The 23,944-nt window shown below is 45.5% G+C and overlaps 2 protein-coding genes across 4 annotated transcripts in view; both read right to left on the reverse strand.

Annotated features, from left to right (window-relative positions):
* SPTB (spectrin beta, erythrocytic) overlaps positions 1 to 7,648 on the reverse strand; it is a 98,011-nt gene extending 90,363 nt beyond the window's left edge. The window contains exon 1 of one of the 3 annotated variants that reach the window (XM_075614177.1): positions 7,502 to 7,648. The gene's annotated coding sequence lies outside the window, so the exon portion shown is untranslated. Of the gene's footprint in view, positions 1 to 360; positions 439 to 6,200; positions 6,224 to 7,501 lie in introns of those variants that run through there. The other 2 variants (XM_075614180.1, XM_075614178.1) reach the window with 2 other exon arrangements.
* Positions 7,649 to 16,505: 8,857 nt separating this feature from the next.
* CHURC1 (churchill domain containing 1) lies at positions 16,506 to 23,128 on the reverse strand. Its single transcript, XM_075614182.1, has 4 exons — positions 22,981 to 23,128; positions 20,307 to 20,442; positions 18,884 to 18,954; positions 16,506 to 17,655 (listed from the first exon to the last, which is right to left on the reverse strand). Exons 1-4 carry the CDS (start codon positions 23,017 to 23,019, stop codon positions 17,563 to 17,565), a joined length of 339 nt encoding a protein of 112 aa, XP_075470297.1. The 5' UTR covers positions 23,020 to 23,128; the 3' UTR covers positions 16,506 to 17,562.
* Positions 23,129 to 23,944: the final 816 nt, after the last annotated feature.

Genomic DNA, 23,944 nt, shown 5'->3' on the forward strand with positions numbered 1-23,944 from the left:
TCATCAAATGATTAAGCTACGAACCTTACTGCTGTCTATGCACAAAATGGTAAGTGAAGAAAGCTTTTCTTGCCATTGGCTCATTTTTTATCCTTTTTAGCCTCGAAAAAAAAAAAAGACCTTTCTCCTGGGCAATTATCATCCAACTTAAAAATAGACGCAATATTAACAAGAAATGAAATAAGGGGGAGGAGGGAAAATTATAATATATTTGACAGATTATTTGATCTCAAATTCATGTTTACAAATAAATAACACATCATGTGTGTTATTCCCTAAACTAACACTCACACAGTCATGAGCAAGAGAGAAACAATTGTTTCAATTGCCATGTTTTACATTTATAATAAATCTACCTACCTCAACGAGAGCCCGAAGAAGGACACCACTCGCACACAGGTTGGTGGCAAACTGAACAGAAAACATGGTTTGATGACAAACTAAACTTTTTTTTAAAGAAAGGATTCAAATAGCCAGGAGGGGGCGGGGCGACGTTACTGCTGTGGACTGTTTGGGGTATTCCTCACAATTGAAAGGTGGTGTGAGTCCATTCCCAGAAATTAAAGCTGCATTGCAATTTAAAAACATTTTTTTTTAATTATTATTACAGGATTGAAGCAAGCGGTCCTGAGATTCCAGAGATACTTACCTCTGTAGCGGCACTTACCCCTGGGGCGTTTAAATGCCCCGGTCGCGCGGACCAATAGGAAGCTACACTGGATGATGTCACGGCTTCCTGCGTGACGTGGGACATTTAAAGCCGCCTTGATGTTAGGCACACTACGGAGGTAAGTATCTCTGGAAGCAGCCGGTCCCCAGAGCTAAAATAAACACAGGCCAGCCCCGGAGATCCACTGCTTCAATCCTATAATTAAAAATACATATTTATTTAAATGCAGTGCAGCCTGTTTTGCTGATTTTAACAAAACAGGGACTGTGGATATGAAGTGAAAGAACTAAACCATGATGTTCTTCTGCGAAATCTTATTGCGTTGCTGTTGTCCGTCTTTACATGAAACACAGTAGGTTGTTTTTAACGTCCATTCAACTTTTGTTACTAAAGATTCAAACCACTATTGATTTTAGTCTAATTTATTTTTAGCTTGAATAGACCCTTTTGTATTTTCGGGGTTCCTCAAATATATTATAGGTATTTGAAAGAAGAAAAAAAAAAAGCTGTGTGTGCTGTGCACGCGCATAGTAAGTGAAACTTCTTTGACTTTTGTCACAGAAATTGTATTTGTATTGGTGATGTTTTAATTAAAATCAAAATACAATTTCATTGACAAAACGCAAATAAATTTGACTTAGAACATGCATGCCCATCCCTTGTATTTGCACTAAGCGTGAATTCCTCGTGTGTGTGTGTGTGTGTGCGTGACTGTATGTGTGAGCGTGTGACTGTGTGCGTGTGACTGTGCGTGTGACTGTGTGACTGTGTGACTGTGTGTGTGACTGTGCGTGTGACTGTGTGACTGTGTGTGACTGTGCGCGTGACAGTGCGTGTGCGCGTGACAGTGCACGGTGCACGTGACAGTGCGTGTGCGCGCGACTGACTGTGTGCGTGACTGACTGTGTGTGCGACTGACTGTGTGTGTGTGCGTGTGACTGTGTGTGTGTGCGTGTGACTGTGCGTGACCATGTGCGTGTGTGTGTGACCGTGTGCGTGCGTGTGACCGTGTGACGTATGCGCAGCCCCCCTGCACCTCACACATCCCCCTAACCTATTCACAGTCAGTGTGTATGTGTCAGACAGTGTGTGTGTGTGTGTGTGTGTCAGTCAGTGTGTATGTGTGTCAGTCAGTGTGTGTGTATGTGTCAGTCAGTGTGTGTGTGTGTGTGTGTATATATGTATGTGTGTGTGTCTGCCACTGTATGTGTGTCTCTCTTTCTGTGTCCTGCCCCCTCTCTCCTGACTCCCCCCCCCCCCCCCTCACAGACAGGCAGAGCTGCGGACCCGCGGCGGCTCTGCCTGAGACTCTCCTCCCCCCCCCCCCCCTCACAGACAGGCAGAGCTGCGGACCCGCGGCGGCTCTGCCTGAGACTCTCCTCCCCCCCCCCTCACAGACAGGCAGAGCTGCGGACCCGCGGCGGCTCTGCCTGAGACTCTCCTCCCCCCCCCCCTCACAGACAGGCAGAGCTGCGGACCCGCGGCGGCTCTGCCTGAGACTCTCCTCCCCCCCCCCTCACAGACAGGCAGAGCTGCGGACCCACGGCGGCTCTGCCTGAGTCTCTCCTCCCCCCCCCCCCTCACAGACAGGCAGAGCTGCGGACCCGCGGCGGCTCTGCCTGAGTCTCTCCTCCCCCCCCCCCCTCACAGACAGGCAGAGCTGCGGACCCGCGGCGGCTCTGCCTGAGTCTCTCCTCCCCTCACAGACAGGCAGAGCTGCGGACCCGCGGCGGCTCTGCCTGAGTCTCTCCTCCCCTCACAGACAGGCAGAGCTGCGGACCCGCGGCGGCTCTGCCTGAGTCTCTCCTCACACCCCCCCACCCCCCTCACACCCCGGTGGCGCTCAGTCAGCGGGACGCAGGAAAGCGGAGGTAGGGAAGAGAGAGGCTGCGCGGCATGGCAGCGGCCGTTAGGAGCGGCGGCTATCGCCGCCGCATATGTCACGGTTTGTGGGGGGTGTGGGGCTCGGGGGGGGGGGGGGGTGGAGGTGATTAGGAGCGGCGCCGCATCTGATTTGTGGAGCGGGTGTGATGTCAGTGTTGGGGTCGGGCTGAGCCAGAACACAGCCCGGCCTCAACTGCCAGCACTGACGTCACATCCGTTTCATTTCTGTCTCCACAATTCATTTTTGCCCCATCACGAATGAGGTGCCACTAAGGAAGTTTCACTTCAAAAATAGTATTTGGAGGCCCTGAAATTGCGAGGCTGTAAGCTGCAGCTTATTCACTGGATACGTACATCCACCAGTGCATTCAGGCCCATATCTACCAAGAGGTGCTACTCCGTGACACTTTCCATGCTGGCAGACACCTTACAGCCCAGTTACTTAGCCGTGCTAGAAGGTGTCTTACAGAGTAGCACTTGCTTAGTAATATGCCCTTACACCTAAGTGCACACAAAGCAGCGTTTGTCTTTATCCCAAAGATTATGGCGTTATTGATATTGATTTATTTAAAGTATTCTATGTGCTCTTCGTGCCTTCTTGGTCAATTTCTAGGCATTGTTTTATTCAATCGCTAGGACACAGAACAAGTTGTCCCTGTATAATATGAAGAGCAATGTGCGTCTGTGTGGTTTGTAGAGCAGGGCCTCTGTATGCTGCAAAGTGCTGTGTGTCAGTGTAGTATGGCCCATGTTTACTAAGTGGCGCTAAGCTGTACAACACTGTGCAGAGCCATGAGACATTTTACATCCCAATCCACCATGAGGTACTGCACAGCATACTCACATGAATGGGCAATAAAGTGTCATGTGGGGCAATAAAGTGTCATGTGGGGCAATAAAGTGTCATGTGGCTTAACGGCTTGGAAATATGGCAAAACATTCTTTGTAATTAGGCCTGGGACATAGTAAGCGCTTAGGTGCTGCCGCTCGCTCTACCAGGAGCTTTTTGCTGTCCTGGCAGAGGAGACAGCAAGCGCTTGGGAGGCGGGTATCACTGTGTGTGTCACTTGGTAGCTGTCAGTGTGTGTGTGTGTGTCACTTTGAAGTGGTCTGTGTGTTTGTGTGTCACTGGGGAACCTGTGTGTGTGTGTATATGTGTGTGTGTGTATATTATATAATATTTTAAAAATTAAAAAAAAACGACATGTTGTGAGAATAAATTATTTATTAACATTGTGCAACTTTGATAAATATATTCATGCACGCGCACACACACGCACACACGCACGCACACACGCGCACACACACACACACACACACATACACACATACACCTCTGTGCTTACAATGCCGGACCGGCTGCAGAACCATTGGATGGGAGCGGTCACGTGACCGCTCTTCCTCTTTCCCGAGCGGCAAATTTCAAACTTGCCTGTCTCAGGGAAGTTTCTCAGCCTCCGCACGCATCAGCGCGCATGCTGAGGGAGAAACAATAGCCACACTGATAACAGATGCAGGGGCTTTGTGCATCTGTTCAGTGCGGCTCAGCGACGCTGAGTGCACTATGTCCTGGGCCTAAAAATGGAAACCGCTGAGCACAGTGTACCTGTGTAATCAAACCAAAGTGTAACAATGTAATCAAAGCAACATGTACCCGTGTTATCAAAGCAATGTGTACCTGTGTAAGCAAAGTGTACCTGTGCAATCAAAGCAAAGTGTAACAATGTAATCAAAGCAATGTGTACCTGTGTCATATATATATATATATATAATTTAAAGGCAAAAAAAGATGTATCTGCAAACTGATATTTGACATTAAAGATATTTTTTGAGAAAAACTGTGGTTTGATGTTTAAACTACGGTTTGAAATTAAATATAAAATTATAATTCAAGCTTGCAATGGTAGCTGTATTGAAAGCCAAGAAATTAAGACAAAACGTGTGCTATGTGCAGCGTGGATTGTAAAGTGATTTGTAATGCAACTTTTGTATGTGCATATTTGCATTCATTGTAAACATCAGATATTCGCGCTGCAGAAAATTTCCTCCGAAAACAACACATCCCATATTATGAATCTGTGTTAAAAATGTGCCCGACAAAAAGATTGAAATTCGCTTGAAATTCTGTTACATTATACATGAATTATTGTCACATGACTGCCCTTTATGGGGACCTTCAGAACTATACTGTATATGTGATTTCTAAAAAGAAAGTAGAGAGATTTAGTGGCTTTTAAAAAATGTATCAACACTGACAAATTCAGCAAAAGTTTTCAGAAATTTGTAAACATTTTTAAAATCCTCGGAGACGCAAATTGAATCTCCTTAATGCAACTCTGCATCAGATATGTAAGTTATTACTGAGCTCAAATTGCTGACAGTGTGGGTTTTAAGCAGTGTAAAATTGCTGACCACACAATGAAGACATGTTTTCGCCGATATATCACAGGGCGCTGAAGGACAGACACGTATGGTGTTTCCTCCACATACATTCCCTCCCCCCCCCCCCCCCCCCCCGCCGCCAAATTTACATTACTGGCAATTTTTAAAATGGTCCAAAAGTACAAAACAAGATTCTTTTTTTTGCCTGACATAGTATGTAACAACGTGTAATTTTCCCATTATTATACTAACCCGGGTTGAAGGCAAGTATTTCTGGAAGCAGGGGGACCCCAGAGCTGAAATGAATGGGGTTCAGCTCCGGAGACCCCCTGCTTCAATACTATGTTAAAAATAAATACAAAATTGCCTACTTAGATTACTCCTTTAACGCGTTAAAAATGTATTTCATGATCTGGACCCAATCCGCTTAAAAATGAATATGCTTTTATATAAAGCATTATTGATGATAAATATGCTCCTCCAGCCTCATCTCATTAATCCTGGGATCAGGCAAGGTATAAAACACTGAAGGACAGTAACATTTAGCAGGTTTTGTTTATACTTTTAACCATCTGTTACATTTACTTGAACCACAGAAACACTATTGAATTCCCAAGGAGATGCCTCCTTGCCAGACCCCTATTTTAATCTATCATACTAACAAATTCTAGATGAAACGCTACTGCACAGAATGTCTCTACTGATTAGGGTTACCAGGTGTCCAGTATTGAAACAGCCTTTTCTATTTGGACACTCTGTCCAGTAACAAATTAGAGGTAATACTGGACATGTATGTGTCCAGTATTACCTCTCTGGAAATTGTGACCTGACCAGTCTGGGGCGGCCATGGGATTTCCCCGAGCAGGGAGAGCGCAGGGCTGTTGCTAGGGGGCTGGGCAGCTTCCTCCATCATTATTGGCTGCTGTTGGGTAATGCAGCCAATCACGAGGAGGTGTCAGGAGCCCTGGATTTGGGGCCAAGGGGAGGAGGAAACAGCATGGAGAGGTGACAGGTGTGTGATGTGTGTCTCGAGCGCATCATGCCTTTCACCATTGTAACCAGTATTTTTTGGAGAAGTCCCCCTGGTAACCCTACCTGGAGTAGAAGGCACCACACAAATGCATGCTGACAAACTTAACAAGCATCTCTCTGATAAGTTTAATTAGATATCTTGTCTCAAAGTGGAACTGGAGGCAGATAAAGGACTTTCAATATCATTGCTTACTGCATCATATTCATGTTTCAATTATAGGGAAAGAAATACCTTTTCCTCATCTCCAAATCAACGTCTCTTCGTTGGCTTTGTTTTTCTATAAAGTAGCATTGTACAGCGCAATTAATCTCAGCCCTGAGGAACTTACAATGTATTCCAGAATGAAAGGTCAGGTGGCTTCTTTCTTAAGGTCTATTCCAAGACTTGTTTATTGAGCCAAAGTCATTTCTGGCTGTCAAGCACACTCCTCGTGTGCGTAGTTGCTGGGAAAGTGGTTATGTGTCATCATGTTTCATTTTTAGTTTTACGCTACTCTTGATTCTATAACACGTTGGGTTACAGACAAAAGTTGGCATTGTGTGTATAATTAGTAATAGTTTTGCCCACACTAAGTTTATCCTTAGCACACCCAGAAGAAAAAAAACTTATACAATAAATAATATTTTGTTAAATAATTAAATGTGACAGAAAAAGCATACATTATATACCCTCCATGCTAGTATTCCAACACAATTCCTAATCATTTTATAAACAGTTGTTGATATCTGGCAAAAGGTACCACAACTCGGTTCATGTGAGTGCCTCAACAACATCCATCGTTTCTATATATAACAGAATCCTAGCACATACATACTATACATGTAAATATCCACACACATCTAATAGTCTAAATCGAGGAAATAAAAGAACTAGAACAGCCACCTGAGATATAGATAGATAGATAGATAGATAGATAGATAGATAGATAGATAGATAGATAGATAGATAGATAGATAGATAGATAGATAGATAGATAGATAGATAGACAGACATATACACACACGTGTTGAGGTAGCGGGATTCTTTCTGACTTCAACAGACTCTCTAACTTAAAGGCTATTTTGACCACATTTCAGAAACACTTCCACAACATTTACGGGTAGAAAGAAGGAAGGTGGAGAGGTTTCATAAAACAAGTCCATTTTCTTTCAATACAAAGTGGAACGATTGGTCTGTGAATAAAAAAGTAGTTGTACTCTGGGGTTTTAAATAAAAAATAGATGCACCAGCGCATATATATATATATATATATATATATATATATATATATATATATATATATATGCAGAAACGTTGAATATGAGTAAAATAATTATTTTGCATTATGTAGTGCATGCATATACAGTGTGTATATATTAAAAAAAAAAATATATATATATATATATATATATATATATATATATATATATACACATTCACGCACGCACACTGTACCTGCTATTATAAATGAGGACACAAAAGCTGCAAAATTTTCTTCCTCCAGAACTATTAATGTTATTATTTACAAGGGGAAAATAAGAAATATGGTTTACCTTTCCGTCGACCAGCTTTCAAACTCGAGCTGATGGTGCTAGTGGAAGATAAGGACAAAGGAGAAAGAACAGCTGGGGGGGAAAGTATTTTTCTTTCACACTGCCATCCACATTTCGTTGGGACAAGACCCGCCCTGTTACAAAAATAAAATTATCAGCAAATGAGCATGGGACATTCCTAAGGGGCTGAGATATTCTCTGTATAAGGGAAGCACATACTGTCAGCTGTGGAATGGCATGGAGAGTGTGTCAGTCACTCAGCTGTGGCATGGAGTGTTTCAGTCACTCAGCTGTGGCATGGAGAGTGTGTCAGTCACTCAGCTGTGGCATGGAGAGTGTGTCAGTCACTCAGCTGTGGCATGGAGAGTGTGTCAGTCACTCAGCTGTGGCATGGAGAGTGTGTCAGTCACTCAGCTGTGGCATGGAGAGTGTGTCAGTCACTCAGCTGTGGCATGGAGAGTGTGTCAGTCACTCAGCTGTGGCATGGAGAGTGTGTCAGTCACTCAGCTGTGACATGGCGAGTGTGTCAGTCACTCAGCTGTGGCATGGCGAGTGTGTCAGTCACTCAGCTGTGGCATGGCGATTGTGTCAGTCACTCAGTTGTGGCATGGCGATTGTGTCAGTCACTCAGCTGTGGCATGGAAAGTGTGTCAGTCACTCAGCTGTGGCATGGCATGGAGAGTGTGTCAGTCACTCAAGCTGTGGCATGGAGAGTGTGTCAGTCACTCAGCTGTGGCATGGCGAGTGTGTCAGTCACTCAGCTGTGGCATGGCATGGAGAGTGTGTCAGTCACTCAAGCTGTGGCATGGAGAGTGTGTCAGTCACTCAGCTGTGGCATGGAGAGTGTGTCAGTCACTCAGCTGTGGCATAGCATGGAGAGTGTGTCAGTCACTCAGCTGTGGCATGGAGAGTGTATCAGTAACTCAGCTGTGGCATGGCGAGTGTGTCAGTCACTCAGCTGTGGAATGGCGAGTGTGTCAGTTACTCAGCTGTGGCATGGCGAGTGTGTCAGTCACTCAGCTGTGGAATGGCGAGTGTGTCAGTTACTCAGCTGTGGCATGGAGAGTGTGTCAGTAACTCAGCTGTGGCATGGAGAGTGTGTCAGTAACTCAGCTGTGGCATGGAGAGTGTGTCAGTAACTCAGCTGTGGCATAGCATGCAGTGTGTCAGTAACTCAGCTGTGGCATGGCATGCAGTGTGTCAGTAACTCAGCTGTGGCATGGAGAGTGTGTCAGTCACTCAGCTGTGGAATGGCGAGTGTGTCAGTCACTCAGCTGTGGAATGGCATGGAGAACGTGTCAGTAGATCCGTCATTGGAGATAGAAATGTAGCCTTTGTCCCAAATGCCATTGTTACACTCTTGTCAGTATTTAAAAATAGTTTGTTTTGGGAAATCCAGTTTTCAAGTCTCGAAAAATCAGTTAGTGTTCAAGGTCAGAGAGGCCAGGGTTATGTGTGTATAAGATCGTGTCATTCGCATACATGTGTATTAGAGATTCTGTACAAGCTGCAGGTAGATCTGACAAGAGTAGGGCCCCCAGAACAGAGCCTTGCGGGACACCACAGGTGATATCCGAGGGGTTTGAGTTAAAGCATGAGATAGACACATATTGGCATCTACCTGATAGGTAGGAGTGAAACCAGTTTAAAGCATGTTTCCCTATTCCAGAGCACTGGAGTTTGTTTAACAACATAACATGGTCAACAGTATCAAACTTTTAGCAGGGTAGTTACGGTGGAGTGTTTGGGGCGAAAGCCAGATTGGAATTGGTTAGGGAAATTTGTCTTGGTATAGTAATCGCTTAATTGGGAGTGGGCACATTTTCCCATGACTTTGGATAGTATTGGGAGAAGAGATTGACCTGTAGTTTGCAACAATGTTTTGTCCCCACTTTTGAAGATTGGGACAACTCTGGTGATTTTCCACGTCTGAGTATATAGCTTGCAGACAGGATAGAGTTGATTAGGGAAGCAAGCGATATGGCAATGGCTGGGGCACCGTGTCATGGGAACTGTGATTGCAGTAGGTCAGGTACACATTGGCTGCTTAGCTTTAATTTGAGGAATGATTCTGTCATTTCTTCAGATACTGGGGCTAATTGAAAATTGTGGGAAGTGTTCGGAGAGAGTGTGGCTATACTGTAGGTGTTTTCCAAAGCTGAGCTTCACGCTTGTAGTTCAGGTTGCGTTTTGCGAATAGGGAAGTAGCACACCTCACAAGGTATTCATTGAATGTGTTTATATGACAGACCATCACGGGCAGGAAAAGGGATTTAGAAGATCAAAATACTTTTCAAATTTGAGTGAAAAGGTTGGATTGCAAAAATATACTTAAACTATAAAAATGCCCTGCTCCACTCAATATAATTGAGAATATATTTATTTATAAAGGAGGTGTGCAATTCTAGGAGTACTGAGGCATTAATTCATAAAGAACCGACCCCTATACGGGGTATATATACTGTTAAAAACGATATGAGTGTGAATCTCCGATACAGGTGTAGCCATGTGTGGTTTTGGCTACTACCCTGCCCTGCCTAACATGTAATTCCTGGTACAGTGCAGGCAGTGTTAGGCCCAATCTGGGTTTTCCCCAGCAGTGAGCAGCTTCCTTGAGTGACAGGGGGAGGTGGGACAAGGCCTGTGTTCTGCCCAATCCTGTGCTCAGACCTTGAACCCTCCCCCAGAGTACTTAAGGTGCTGCACTTCCTAAATTGAGCCAGTTGTCTCTCCCTTGAGAGACTGGTCTCACAGAAGAGGTGTGCAGGGCTCTGTCACTTTCTATACCCTCCCTTAGGGGAGTGGGAGGGAGGACCATGCCCCCTGCTCCATCAGGGAGTAGGGGAAGAGCTAGGACCGACCTCTAGGGACCATGCCTGGGGGTTGAGTCCAGGGACCATCCTAAGGCAGGTCACCAGGTTAGTGTATGCAGTTGCAGACCGTTTGGTGTATTCTTTACTGAGAGAATACTGTTCCGTTCTGTTTACTGTTTCGGTTACAAAATATACTCCTGCTGAGTTTCCAGTCTATCAGGGGGAGTACCCGAGAGATCTTCCGCTGGGGCTGCCTTCAGCACTCCTGGAGCCTGTAGCAGATGGAGGCCCTGAACTATGAGTGAAGGGGGAACCAGCTATCCCCCCTAAAGCCTGACCTGTCTTCCCCAATAACATTGGCGGGTTCTCAGACCTTCTGTGAGCAACAGCTACTCAGCATCACTACACACCTGGTAACCGGGGAATCTCCCAGAGGGTGGGGGAAACACTGTTACACAGGTATAGCCAAGGTCAGCAGTGCGCAAACTGGGGGGCACAATATTATTTTGGAGGGGAGGGGGCGCAGGTAGCGGGCGGCAATTTTGCCAGGAGCAGAGAGAAAAGCAGTCTGTAGCTGCAATTTCTCTTTCATCCATTAGGTGACGCTGTGCTACACATCTCATGCAGCACCTCGTTTGCCTTGCTGCTTGCAGCACGATAAAAATGAGAGATTGTGAGTGTGCGACAGTGTGTGACATGGAGAGGAGGGAGGGTGAGTGTGTGACACGGAGAGGGGGAGGGAGGGTTAAAGTATGTTATGGAGAGGGGGAGGGAGGATGAAAGAGAGACATGGGGTGAGAGACATATTGGGGGAGAGAAATACACTGGAGGGAAGGGAGAGACACACTGGCTGGAGGGAGATAGAGACAATGGGGGGAGGGAGAGTGAGAGACACTGGTGGGAGGAAGAGACGCTGGCTGGAGGGAGAGACACTGAGGGGAGGGAGAGACACGCTGGTTGGAGGGAGAGAGAGACACTTGTGGGAGGAAGAGACACACAATGGCTGGGGGGAGAGACACCTGTGGGGAGGGAGAGTGAGAGAGACACTGGGGGAGGGAGTAAAAGAGACACTAGGGGGAGGGGGAGAGACACACACTGGGGGGAACAGGGGGAAGGAGAGACACTGAGGGGAGGGATAGAGAGACACTGGAGGGGGAGTGAGAAATACTGGGAGAGGGAGAGACTGGGGGAGAGAGGTCCTGATGTGGTGGGGAGAGAGATTAATAATACAGCATAAATGGGGACGCTATTAGACAAATATCCCCCCCCCCCCCCCCCAGCTAAACAGAGGGATGAAGGTCAGACAGAGATGGCAGAATTTAGGGGCTTGGGAGGAGGAGTTTTGGGGGGCTGAGGGTTATTCTTTAGGTCAGGGGGGTCACTTCGGAGTATTGATCAGCAGGAAAGATCCATCAGTACCCCCCTTGAGTTTGGTTATGCGGATCCCTGATCCCTGGGCAGCATTTAAAACGGAAATAAATAATACTGGTAGATAGGAGTGGATGACCCTTCGGAAAGCAAATGGGAGAAGGAAAAAAAAGGGGGGGGGGAGGGAAGGGAGGTAGCAAAGAGGTGGATGAATGCCCCCTGAAATGGATTGCCTTTGTGCACCAGAAAAAAACATTAGCAGATGCCAGTCAACAATAAAAAAAAGTGATCCAATACTAGTATACTGCCTGCGCGCACGCCTGCAGCCCAAGCGATTTGTGAACTTGCGTGGTGGGAGGGTGGCAGACGCGTCACAAAGCTAGTTCGCCCTCATTGGCTTTGTGCTGAGGTCATGTGATTTTGATTTCACCAGGCAGGGGGGGCTCCGTGAAATTTCATGGCTAAAAAGGGGGGCTCGGCCTAAAAAGTTTGCTAACCCCTGGCCTAGATCTCTATATAGAGTAGCGGTTTGTTATAAAGCTATTCCATTTCGTCTCAATGAAATGTAAGATATAAGTTGTGCGTCCATTTGTTTGTTCAGTCTCTTCTTTCTAAGAGCCTAAACCACCAACAGTTGGTTATCTTATCTCTCAGTTCCCAGTCCTGTTTAGTGCAGTGATATCCCTGAATAGCTGGGGTAACAGAGAATATGAGTGATATGGGTCAGATAAAGAATAATTTTTTTCACCCGGAAGAAGCTCGTCTTGTAACGCAGTGCTCACCACAAACAGGACGTGTCAGTTAGGCCGAGGTGGGGTTTGAATAAACCGACCTCCAGCCGCGGTCCTGAGTGCAGATTGGTCGTCGTTAGCTGGGTCGGGATTGGAGAGGTACGGATCATCGTAGGTACTAGCCGGGATCAGAGAGGTACGGATCGTCGAAGGTACTTGCCGTGGTCAGGGGTCGCAGAGGTGTGGATCATCGTAAGTACTTGCCATGGTCAGGAGCGGAGATGGTCGGGGTCCATGTACAAGCCAAGGTCAGACAAAGAACGAAACAAGAACTGCTGATACAAGGTACAAGACACGGAGGCTGGGATTGTTGTAAACACTTCGTATGCAATGAAGTCTTATGCTCAGACAATTTCCCAGAGGGCTGGCTGGGTATATAAAGGAGGTTAGACCAATGAGCTGCAGGCAGGAATATGGAGTACTGCCCACTAGGAAGCAGCCGCCCAATGGTAGACGGGGGGTGGAGTTAGGTCGCAGATGATCCGAGATCAGTGGGGATTAACCCCTTGTGTGCTCGTGACGCGGCTTGGTGCGTCACCCGTGGCCTCACAGGGCGGGACACGGGGCGGGGCCTAAGCCCAAACCTGGAGGTACTCCTGTGTCTGCCAGCAGGGCGCCTGTGGGTAGCCCCCCTGGTCTGCAGTGCTTACCTGTATCGTCACAGTGGCAGGGTCCAACGTCGATCCTTACAGGTCTGCAGTGAAACTCACGTCGGGTTTTAGTGACGCCAAGAGCATGAATAACACAAGGGGCAGAGAGACAGGGGCAGAGAGACAGGGGCAGAGAGAGAGAAAGAGGGGGGCAGTATGGCACCGAACGCTTCCTGATCTCTCTGTATTGATTACATTTCATTTTGAAAGATTGAAATACTAGATAATTACATTGGCGATTAATAGCTGTAAAAGTTGTGTACAATAAAGTTATTTAGTAAACGGCGTGGACAACAAATAGGTTAAAAAATAAAAAAAACTCAATAGGCAGGTATTTGAACTCCCTGGTGGATAGCGGACACTACAGTATCAAACCTCTCCAGTTCAAAACATTCTGTCAGCTACAGTTGAGATTAATCTGTCTCAGCTAGTGACAAACATGAGTACTACTCTCTGGCAGCCATATTGTGCTACAAAGTCTCTAATTAAACACCCTGCTCACTATACAGCTAGTGAATAAAATATGATCACTATACAATTTGTAAATACCAGCCTATTGGTTGGGAGTATCTCTCTCTTCCTATTCATTCACTTTGTCACTGTTTCATTTGTGTGTGTGTGTGTGTGTGTGTGTGTGTGTCACAAAAAAGTTTGTATCACGGAAATATTGGCGTCATCCCAAATGTTTGGGAATTCCACTGCACAAAAATAAGAGAACTCAGCGATAAGATAAGCAATGGATAACGAATGATGATTCAGACGCATAGAAAGAAGATACTGTGTTCAATCGTAGGGGAGCGCAATGATCCAGAACTAAATAAAAGGAGAGAAAAGTATACAAAATACGGCTAATACTTTCTTCCAATGTGTGGTGTATGTGTGAATGTTAGAACCTACTGTATACACTCACATTTCCCAAATAAGACAACAGGAAACCCCAGGTATGTTTCATTAGCAGCAATCCCAGTATCTCTTTGCAAATGGGTGTATCTCAGGAGAAAATATAAAAATACCACGGTGCAGATCATTATATTTCATAGAAATGTAAAGTTTTTTTTTTACTATTGAGCTACTGCTCCAACCCGTCCTCGCTGGCTAATTAATTGTTATTAATGTGAAAAGGTCTAGGGACGACACCGTCACTGTGTACTTTTGGGACCCCCTAGCCAATGTGACCCATTGAGGGCATAGATGACCACAACGACGATCAATGAATTAAATGGCTAGAGTTTTGTTTTATAGTAATGTATATATTATAGTAATGTATTTTATTGTATTGCACTGCAATAGTTATTTGAGCAAAATCGCTATTAAGATATCTTTGGCTAATAGCACTTTTACCTATTCCTATGTGGTGTTAGTGGTAGAGAGGGTGGGTGAAGGGGGTAGTTGCCCCAAGGTGCGTGTTTAGGCCATGGAGGGGTTAACCCCTTCATTACCTTGGCAGTTGTAACCGTTAAGATAATGAAGGGGTTAACTCCTTCTGCAACTCTTTGTGAATAGCAGGTACTGGCAAAAAAATTGCGTTTCGGCATTTTTTGGAGCTACCGCAAGATTTATAATAGCAAGAGTGTTAACGCCGGTTAAAAAAAGTCGTTTTCATGCGATTTTGCCATGTTATTGAAGCTTTGTGAATAGTTACACATGCAAAATCGCTTGAAAAGTGCACTTAACCATTGTTAAGGCACTTATCGAAATTTAGTGAATAGACCTCTAACAGCCCTATTGCACATTGAAAGAGCATAATGTGCTTTACCAGTTGTCTTATTGAGACTACAACATGTATAGTGTAGATTCTTCTGCCCGCTCTAGTGCTCCGGAATCTTCCCGATATACGAATCAGTCATACAATATGACCATTTACACAGGTCACTAAAGAAAAGCAGACTATTCAGACTGGAAGTCACTGGAGGGTTGAGGTCAAATTCTATGTTGTATGCTTCAGAGAGGAGAATTCTGAAGCTTTAATTATAGTCATAAAATGAGGACTTGCATAAACTCTACAAGGCATACCCAATAGATGAAAAAATTTATCAGAAGGACTAACCTAGTGATTAGGGCAAATTTGGTTTGAGTGCCAACACCACCACCTTGTGGCCGTGGGAATTTTATCCTCTAGTGTAGATAATAAAAATAGTTTGTAAACCCCTTAATGAGCGTGCATTGGGTCGTTAAAACAAGCAAAAAAAAAAAACATTTAATATAATTTCTATAACAGTTCACTGGAGTGTTATGATAACCTGAAATGTATCAGGCTTGCAAAATTATCATAAAGTAAAGAGAGCACAAGCTAAACTCGTTATCCCAGTGGTATTCTGTTTATTGGGTCTGAATTCCTGGGATCACTGTAGAATGAAAAGCAGCTGATTTGTTAATGTCACGTACAGTACCAGTTACTTATCAGCAAAGGAAATATTGTACCTCGTATAAAAAAAATAATAATACGCAAAAGGCACAATATATAGTGTACAGTATACAACTATCCTAGAATTAATCTGACCCTAACAAAAATGCTACTGCAGCTGTAATCACGATGGGACTCGTTTTCTTGGAATCCCATTGAAACAGGTGTAAGTTTAAAACACATAAAAAAATATTTGGATACGGTAATGATTATAAATGAAAATTCACTCCTTGTTTAGTTTAAAGCCCCAATGCGTTACAGCACATATTACAAAGTGATTTTCCCCCCTATATAAATATTCTATGAAGACACCTTCCCCGTGCTAGCGAAGAGTTTGATGCCATTCATTTGTGCGGCATTTGGCTAGAGATTAACTTTTCTACAGAATAGGGTAGATGTCTGCATCCCATGTGGAATAGGAACCTTCATGCTGCCAGACGCATATTTGTAATAATGTGCTGCGTGACTGATTGCTTTTAATCTCCACTATATGTTGTCAAGCGACACTTATGGGGCGATCGAATAAAACTGCCATTAACTTGAATGGCAGTTTTCAGCTGATCGCGGTGTGATGTGATCATCTCCTTACCCTGTTTCACAGTGCGTTATGGTACTCATGCACAGTTGTCAAGTGCACACATACATGATGCTTAAGAAGTATGATTAGAGGTATGTAACTACACAAGACACTGCAAACATATCAACCGTGTGCATTAGAATAAATAAAATGCAGTCATTTTTACTTATAATATAGAGGTATATAAATATAGCACACCAATGCCATAGATTACCAACTTGGCAAACACCTCCTAGCATAAGAACACACACCTGTCAACATTGATGTGAAATGTAAATACCTTGATATTGAACTGTGCATGAAGATTACATCACGTTGTATGGAATCAACCTGTTTAATATATTTGGGCTATATGATGCTTGTACACAATATGCTTTTAAAGAGGCAATCCAAGCAGGCAGTTTGTTTTCTAACAATTTTTTTAATATGGGTTTGAAACCGGCGGGTCTCCTGAGGTGAACCTCATTCTTTTGAGCTGCGAGGACCACCGCATGCCAGAGACACTTACCTCTTTAAGGGGGTGATGGTAGCTGCTCAACACTGCTTGCTGGGTTCACGTAATGGCCGCTTTTCAAAGCCCCCGCTTCCGGTGCAGCTTCCTATTGGCCCGCGTGACTTTTAAGCTTGCAGTAGATACCAACACCCCCTTTGGAGGTAAGTATCACTAAACGCAGGAAGCAGGGTCCCCTGAGCTGTAATTAATGGCTATGACATTTTAATAAAATAAAAACAAAAGACCGCAAGTGAAAATGTTGAAGTCAGAATTTGGTAAAAGGGCAGAAGCAGAGAATCACCAGTTATGCGCAGCCGTGCACAATGCATCTGTACTTCCACTCGCTAGTTCATAGCCCATGGAAACTGAAAGCAGAGGTCAATGGATACTTAGCTAATATGTACTGATGCCCAATCATAAGGGACATATATTACATACAGTTCTTCGCCACTCTATACAAATGAAGCACAATTGTGAAAGCATTTTAACAATACAATGTGGCCATGTTTTTCAAGCAGTTTGCTGTCATAAACAAGGTGTCTTATGACAGAAGAGTTTAGTGAGCACGGGCCTTAATGCTTTTCAGTGCTATATTTTAGTATGTTTGTAGCCCACAGAAATGGACATATTTCTCTGTTTCTAATCATTGACTTATATGATTTCTAAAATAGAGAGAGAAAAAAAATCCTAAATATTTGTAAGATTTTTTTACACCAACTCCCTGCTTTTTTTGTAAGAACTATCTAGGAATAATGATGTAATTTGTGTTTAATACATAGCAAAACCTATATGCTATAAAATATGTTTACACTTCTATAAGAGCGCTCCGTATAATCAGAATATTAAAAAGTTGAAAGTTTACCTTTTGTTTATATTTAACATTAGTACAGCAAAAGCATTAAAGGAAAAAGATATTTAAAAAAAACAACAAACAAAAAAAAACACTACAGTTTCATATATTATTTCTAGAATAGTGGAGCCATCTGTCGTGGGTCATCAGGCAGAACGCTGACAGAATCTTCCGCTCTGCCGCATAACATACAAAGCATGGTGTACTCCTAGGAGAAAAGAAAGACAGGCTTTTGTACTGCTGGTTGGTGATTAGTTAGAACAGAAGTAAAAGAGAAAGCACACATTAGGGGTTATTCATTAAACTGCGATACTGCCGATCGTGGTACGATCTCGCAGGAACTCCCATTAAAATCAACGAGAAGTACTTTCCTACACCCTCCAGCTACAATGCCCACTTTGATATATGCCTTGAGGTCGTATGAGCTCTTGAAAAATAGATCTATGGACCACTTGTGTTAGTCAATTAAAGGTTTCACTAACTGTACAAGTTATAACTGAATACACTTTGGCCTATATGCTTTACTAAGCGGCGCTCTTCCATAAGACACCTTCTGTGATGGACGACACTTTACGTTCCCTATAGAAGCATATTTAGTATGCGGTGTTACTCTATATCTGACTGGTACCCTCTCTCCAGCTTTAGAATCTTTCTTAAACACACCTGTGTAACAAAGCGTATGGGTAGCTCTGCTGGCTGATACTATACATCTCAGATGCACGGACCGTGACCCCTTGCACAAGCACTTACCATTATACCCTCCGACTATCTCTGAAAGTTGGCCCTGCTTATCACTTAGATTGTAAACGCTGAGGGGCAGGGAGTCCCTTTCATGTCTGAAGCGCTTATTCCCATGGTGTTCCATTAATAATATATGTCATGTGTATTACTGCTGTGACGTGTTATGTACCTGGATGGCCCTATATAAATAAAGATATACTGCACACACACACACACACACAAAGACACCTTCCAGGCTGGAAGACACCTTACACCTCATTTACTTGAATGGGTTGTAAACAGGGGCGTAGCTATAGCCCGGGCTCTTGGAGGCCTGCTCTTGCCCCCCCTGTCGGCGGCCCATCGCTCTCTTTAGACAGGTGGGGGAGATAGTATTGCGGCGGCAGGCCTCGGCGTTAAACAGAAGCCGGCAGAGGAATCAGCAGCCGTTACACAGCAGAGCAGGACAGCAGGGGAGGAGCGCGCTTTAGCAACAGACACCAGAAGTAAGAAAGACTTCCGGGTCAGACCACTAGAGAGCGCAAATTTTCAAGTCTATAGTCTGACCGAACATATGTATAATCAGGGCCTTTGTATTTTGCAATATTGTTTATTTCATTGCATGTGCAACCTTTCTAATAAAGGATAACAAAAAAACATTGAGCAAATTAATGTGAAGGTCCTATAGGGGACAGCAGAACGTATATCTTTTGTACCTGATAGTCATCCACCACACTGAAGGTGTATTCATGCTTTGCAATTATATGATGGCAGTTTTGACACATATCTGAAAAATACAAAATGATTGCAATATTTAAAATGGTGCTTTAATTATGATAAAATAACACAAAAAATTACTTCGTACAAGTCTACATTCACCCACACTCCACAGCTAGGTTGGCCAATAGAGGGAGCAAAGTTGCTTTATTACATACAGAAAATGTGGAATGGTCTGTTTCTTTAAGAGAGGTACAAATAGAGAAGCAGGAACCCCAGCGTGCGTGCACGCACACGCACACGCACACGCACACACATGAAAACACTGCTGAAGGTAAATGAAATAAGAATAGAAATGTATCTGTAGCAGAAGTGCTCGCTGGACGATCCGTGTTCACCTCTCCGGATCATAACAATACAAAAATAGCTCGTGGAGCTGGAAACGGGGTAGTTTTTTTGCTTGAAACGTTGCTCAGATTTTATAGTCTCATGTGTTAAATGTATCTTTATATTTTTCTAATTCTGGAGTGCCATGTATATCTCTAATCTCGAATGTCTCATACATACATTTTAAGTTATGGTTGGTGAAAAAGGCGACAAGAAACCTCCACTGTATAGCAAATAAAAAGATCATTTGTGAGAACATTCACATCTCTTAGACAGGTGTGTGTGTGTGTGTGTGTGTGTGAATTACTTAAATCCAAAAAAGTTCAGCAAAATGGTGTTTGAAGACAGCGTGGACAAGTGGAAATGTGGAGAATAATATGCTGTATTGAAGGTAAAAATACCAGGGTCTACTCCACTCTAATTATCTGCCTTCATTATTCGCTACCCTGCGGAACTTACGAGCCCTTGTTTTTTCCAAGCTTTCTCCCTGCACACGCTGGTGAGCGATCTGAGTGGAGTAGACGCTGGTATTTTCACCATCAATCCAGCATATTATCCTCCACGTTTCCAAACTGTCTTCAAACACCGTTTTGCTGAACTTTTTTGGATTGAATTCATTCCTCACATACTGTATGGGGACTATATCTGGACTTTGTATCCCTCTGCTATCCCTTGTTTCCCCCCCGTTCCCCTATATGTATTTGAATGCATTTTAACATGAGTGTTTCGCTATAAATTGTTTATCTGTCCTTTGCCTTAGGGTTCTCTCTCTCTCCACATATTCAGGCTATATACATATAGACAGAGATGTGTGTGTGTGTGTGTGTGTGTGTGTGTGTGTGTGTGTGTGTGTGTGTGTGTGTGTGTGTGTGTGTGTGTGTGTGTGTGTATATACACACACACAGTTGCCATCAATTATCCATTTACATAACCAATTAAAGCGATCAGTCCTGCTACTTCCCTGTAAGAACCTTTCATACCCAGCGTTCTACGATGGTCACTATAGAGCCAAGTGGAAAGGCAGAAAACTCTTACGATCATACGTGACTATATCTTCTCCATCCTCTTCTTCTGTTGATTTATTGGCGATCAGCACAAAGTCTCGTTTATTGCACTCAACACAGCTCACATAGTTCAGCAAAAATGAGCCTGTCTCCAAGCAGGTGGTACCCTAAAATAAAAATCAGCACATATATAGTTACGACAGACGACAGAGAAGCCCAATGCTACATCCAACATGACAGAAATACACAGTAAAACACTTATATATTCTCTTGAAATAGGGTCATTTAGTTTAACCCTTTGGCCAAAGCGTTGTAAGCGGGAGCCGGAGCGGGAGGTGGGCGGGAGTGGGAGGATTGACAGGGAGGGGGGGGCGTGGCTTGAGCGGAGGGACCCGCTACTCTCCCCCCCCTCCCTCCACGGACTCGGGCTGGAGCTGCTGATGGTAAGTATTAAACACACACACACGCAGGCACTCATACACACACACACACACACACACACACAGACAGAGGCAGGCACTCACGCACTCAGGCACACACACAGAGGCACTCACGCTTTCACTCCACACTCCTCCCCGCTCCCCGAAGCCTCTCCTCCTCCCGAAGCCTCCCCTCCCCATTGGCTCACAGCCACACCACGTGACGCGTCAACGCTAGACATCACCATTTTCTTGTGTCCCCTAGCGGCTGACGCGCCACAGCGTGTAGTGCTCTGTGCCGCCAGGGGAGACCGGGACCGGCTCAGCAGGATTCCCCTGCTGGTGGGGAACTCGCGACATGGCCGCCCACGCCACCGAGCGCAGCGGGACCGAGGCCTAATCCAGGCTGGTTGTGCACGGTGTTGAGATTTAGTCTACAGTTATTAGGGTTAATGGGACCATCGCGCTACAGGATAAAATGGTGACAGAATCTCTGGGCATACCATGTGTGTGAAGCATCCTGTTGTATTCAAGGCGGGTGCTATTAATCCAGCGGTGCACAAAGTGGGGGGCGCGACCCCCAGGGGGGGCAGGAGATTGTGCTGGGGGGACAAGGGCAGTTGCAGAGGCCCCGCGCTCTTCCCCCAGGCATTTAAATAAAATGCCGGGGGATCGCTTGAGGCCCCTGCAACTGTTTACTTACCGGGATTCAGCAGTCTGTGTTGCATCGCCATGGCAACGCGGCGTCTATTGACGCCGCGGCACCATGTGACCTGACGTCACACGCCCACGCAGCGTCATCTGACGCGGATAAAGGCAGGCAGGGGGCGTGAGAGCCGGGGCCAGAGAGACAGGGTGCGCAGCACAAAAAGTTTGCGCTCCCCTGCATTCATCTATTATGTGTTATGTCTTGGTTATAAAATAATTTGAAATACAAGATGTGGACTGAACCCTTCCAGGTACTGGGGATTATTGGAGCTAGTTTGACAGTTCAGTGGAGACACTGGTTGACTGCAGCCATAACAAGACTGAACCCCAGTGATCCCAGGCTGAAACTGCGCTGAGTGGATCACAAAACTGATCTGTTTCAACCCACATTTTCTCTCATAAAAATAATAAAGAATATTTTGACTTGTATAGTGCTGACAATGCCCTTATTTTACTATCTAATCTGATGCCCCATTTACATGCAGAGCGTGATATTAGCACAATCTGATCCATCTCTACACGCACTGCCTAACGCCTCTCTATGCAGAGTACACAATACACATATACAATAGGATGCTCCTTTACACACATTGCAATACAATCTGTACACAGAAAGGCCCAGATCCACAAAAGGGTGGTACACTTTCATATGCCTGGGAATAAAGGTGTGTTTAAGATTAGCACCCTGTTGTAGATCTGACACAAAGTGGGACTCCCTTTGCTCTCTTGCACACAGTGGGGCACAATCAAATTCCTCTGCGCACACACACACACACACACACACACACACACACACCTGACATGACACAAGCTCATTCCCCGGCCTAAACAGCGTGACATCAGTGTCTCATTCCCCTACACACAGTGTGACGTCAGTGTCTCATTCCCCTGCACACAGTGTGACGTCAGTGTCTCATTCCCCTGCACACAGTGTGACGTCAGTGTCTCATTCCCCTGCACAGTGTGACGTCAGTGTCTCATTCCCCTGCACACAGTGTGACGTCAGTGTCTCATTCCCCTGCACACAGTGTGACGTCAGTGTCTCATTCCCCTGCACACAGTGTGACGTCAGTGTCTCATTCCCCTGCACACAGTGTGACGTCAGTGTCTCATTCCCCTGCACACAGTGTGACGTCAGTGTCTCGTTCCCCTGCACAGTGTGACGTCAGTGTCTCACTCCCCTGCACAGTGTGACATCACAGTCTCATTCCCCTGCACAGTGTGACATCACAGTCTCATTCCCCTGCACAGTGACATCACACAGCCTCATTCCCCTGCACACAGCCTCATTCCCCTGCACACATTGTGACATCACAGCCTCATTCCCCTGCACACTGCGTGACATCACACAGCGTCATTCCCCTGTAGTGTGACATCACACAGCCTCATTCCCCTGCACACAGCCTCATTCCCCTGCACACAGTCTCATTCCCCTGCACACAGTGTGACATCACACAGCCTCATTCCCCTGCACAGTGTGACATCACACAGCCTCATTCCCCTGCACAGTGTGACATCACAGTCTCATTCCTCTGCACACAGTGTGACATCCACAGCCGGTGTCGCTGCCTCACTCACCCGGTCCGGGTACTCCTCCCGCACACACCCCCCGCACATATCGCTGCGTCACGGGGTGAAGGAATACAGTGCAGAACAACGCGGGTCCGTCACAAAGTGATTATACCGCCGGGGGCGTGGCCAAAGCGGGGCGGGTGGGCGCGGCCATGACGGGGGGGGGGGGGGGCGCGGCCATGACGGGGGGGGGGGGGGGCGCGGCCATGACGGGGGGGGGGCGCGGCCATGACGGGGGGGGGCGCGGCCATGACGGGGGGGCGCGGCCAAGACGGGGGGGGCGCGGCCATGACGGGGGGGGGGGCGCGGCCATGACGGGGGGGGGGGCGGCGGCCATGCTCCTCCCACAAATTCCAAGATTGTTGCACCCACTCCTCATCCTCTCTCTCTCTCCCCCCTTATCCTCTCTCACCCCCTCCCTTCATCCTCTGTTACCCCCATCCCTTCATCCTCTCACCCCCCCCCCTCCCTCCCTGTCATTACCAGGACAGTAGCTTTCAAATTTAGACTTCAAAATCCAGCTTTAAATTGCATATTAAATCATGCCATTGAATAAGTAACCTGCTCTGCCTTCTTGGGGATGATCTGTAAGTAAAGGTGCTACAGAGATTGCAATGCTGCTGTGATGAGAGCTGAGTTATGGAGCCTTTCTGAGAATTTACAATGGTGGTTATTTTTAATAGATCTTAAAAATGGGAAGACTGTTAGTATAGTAAAAGAAAAGTAAGGGTGAGTGGGCAATTAAACAAAGTTGCCAGTACTGTATGTACTGTCTGTCAACACACACACACACACACACACACACACACATCACGCAGGACGCATAGACATTACGTCATCACTGTGCGCCGGGTTGAACCGATCCTAGCGCCGACATCATAGAGGCTTGATAGCAAGGAGCTACCCTTTACTATCTTTGGAACGTGTTGCAGCACTATCCACCTGCCCTGGACATCTGTTAGAACTGTGG

This window comes from Ascaphus truei, chromosome 9 (assembly GCF_040206685.1).
Source record: "Ascaphus truei isolate aAscTru1 chromosome 9, aAscTru1.hap1, whole genome shotgun sequence".
Lineage (NCBI taxonomy): Eukaryota > Metazoa > Chordata > Amphibia > Anura > Ascaphidae > Ascaphus > Ascaphus truei.

Bases quoted from the DNA above. Each gene is read 5' to 3' on its own strand.
- CHURC1 (XM_075614182.1), bottom strand. From the start codon at position 23,019: ATGTGCGGGGGGTGTGTGCGGGAGGAGTACCCGGACCGG. The intron at 20,443-22,980 runs GTGAGTGAGGCA...TTTTTATTTTAG, and splicing joins GGGAGGAGTACCCGGACCGG to GGTACCACCTGCTTGGAGAC. The intron at 17,656-18,883 runs GTACAAAAGATA...CTTTTCTCCTAG, and splicing joins GTGTGGTGGATGACTATCAG to GAGTACACCATGCTTTGTAT.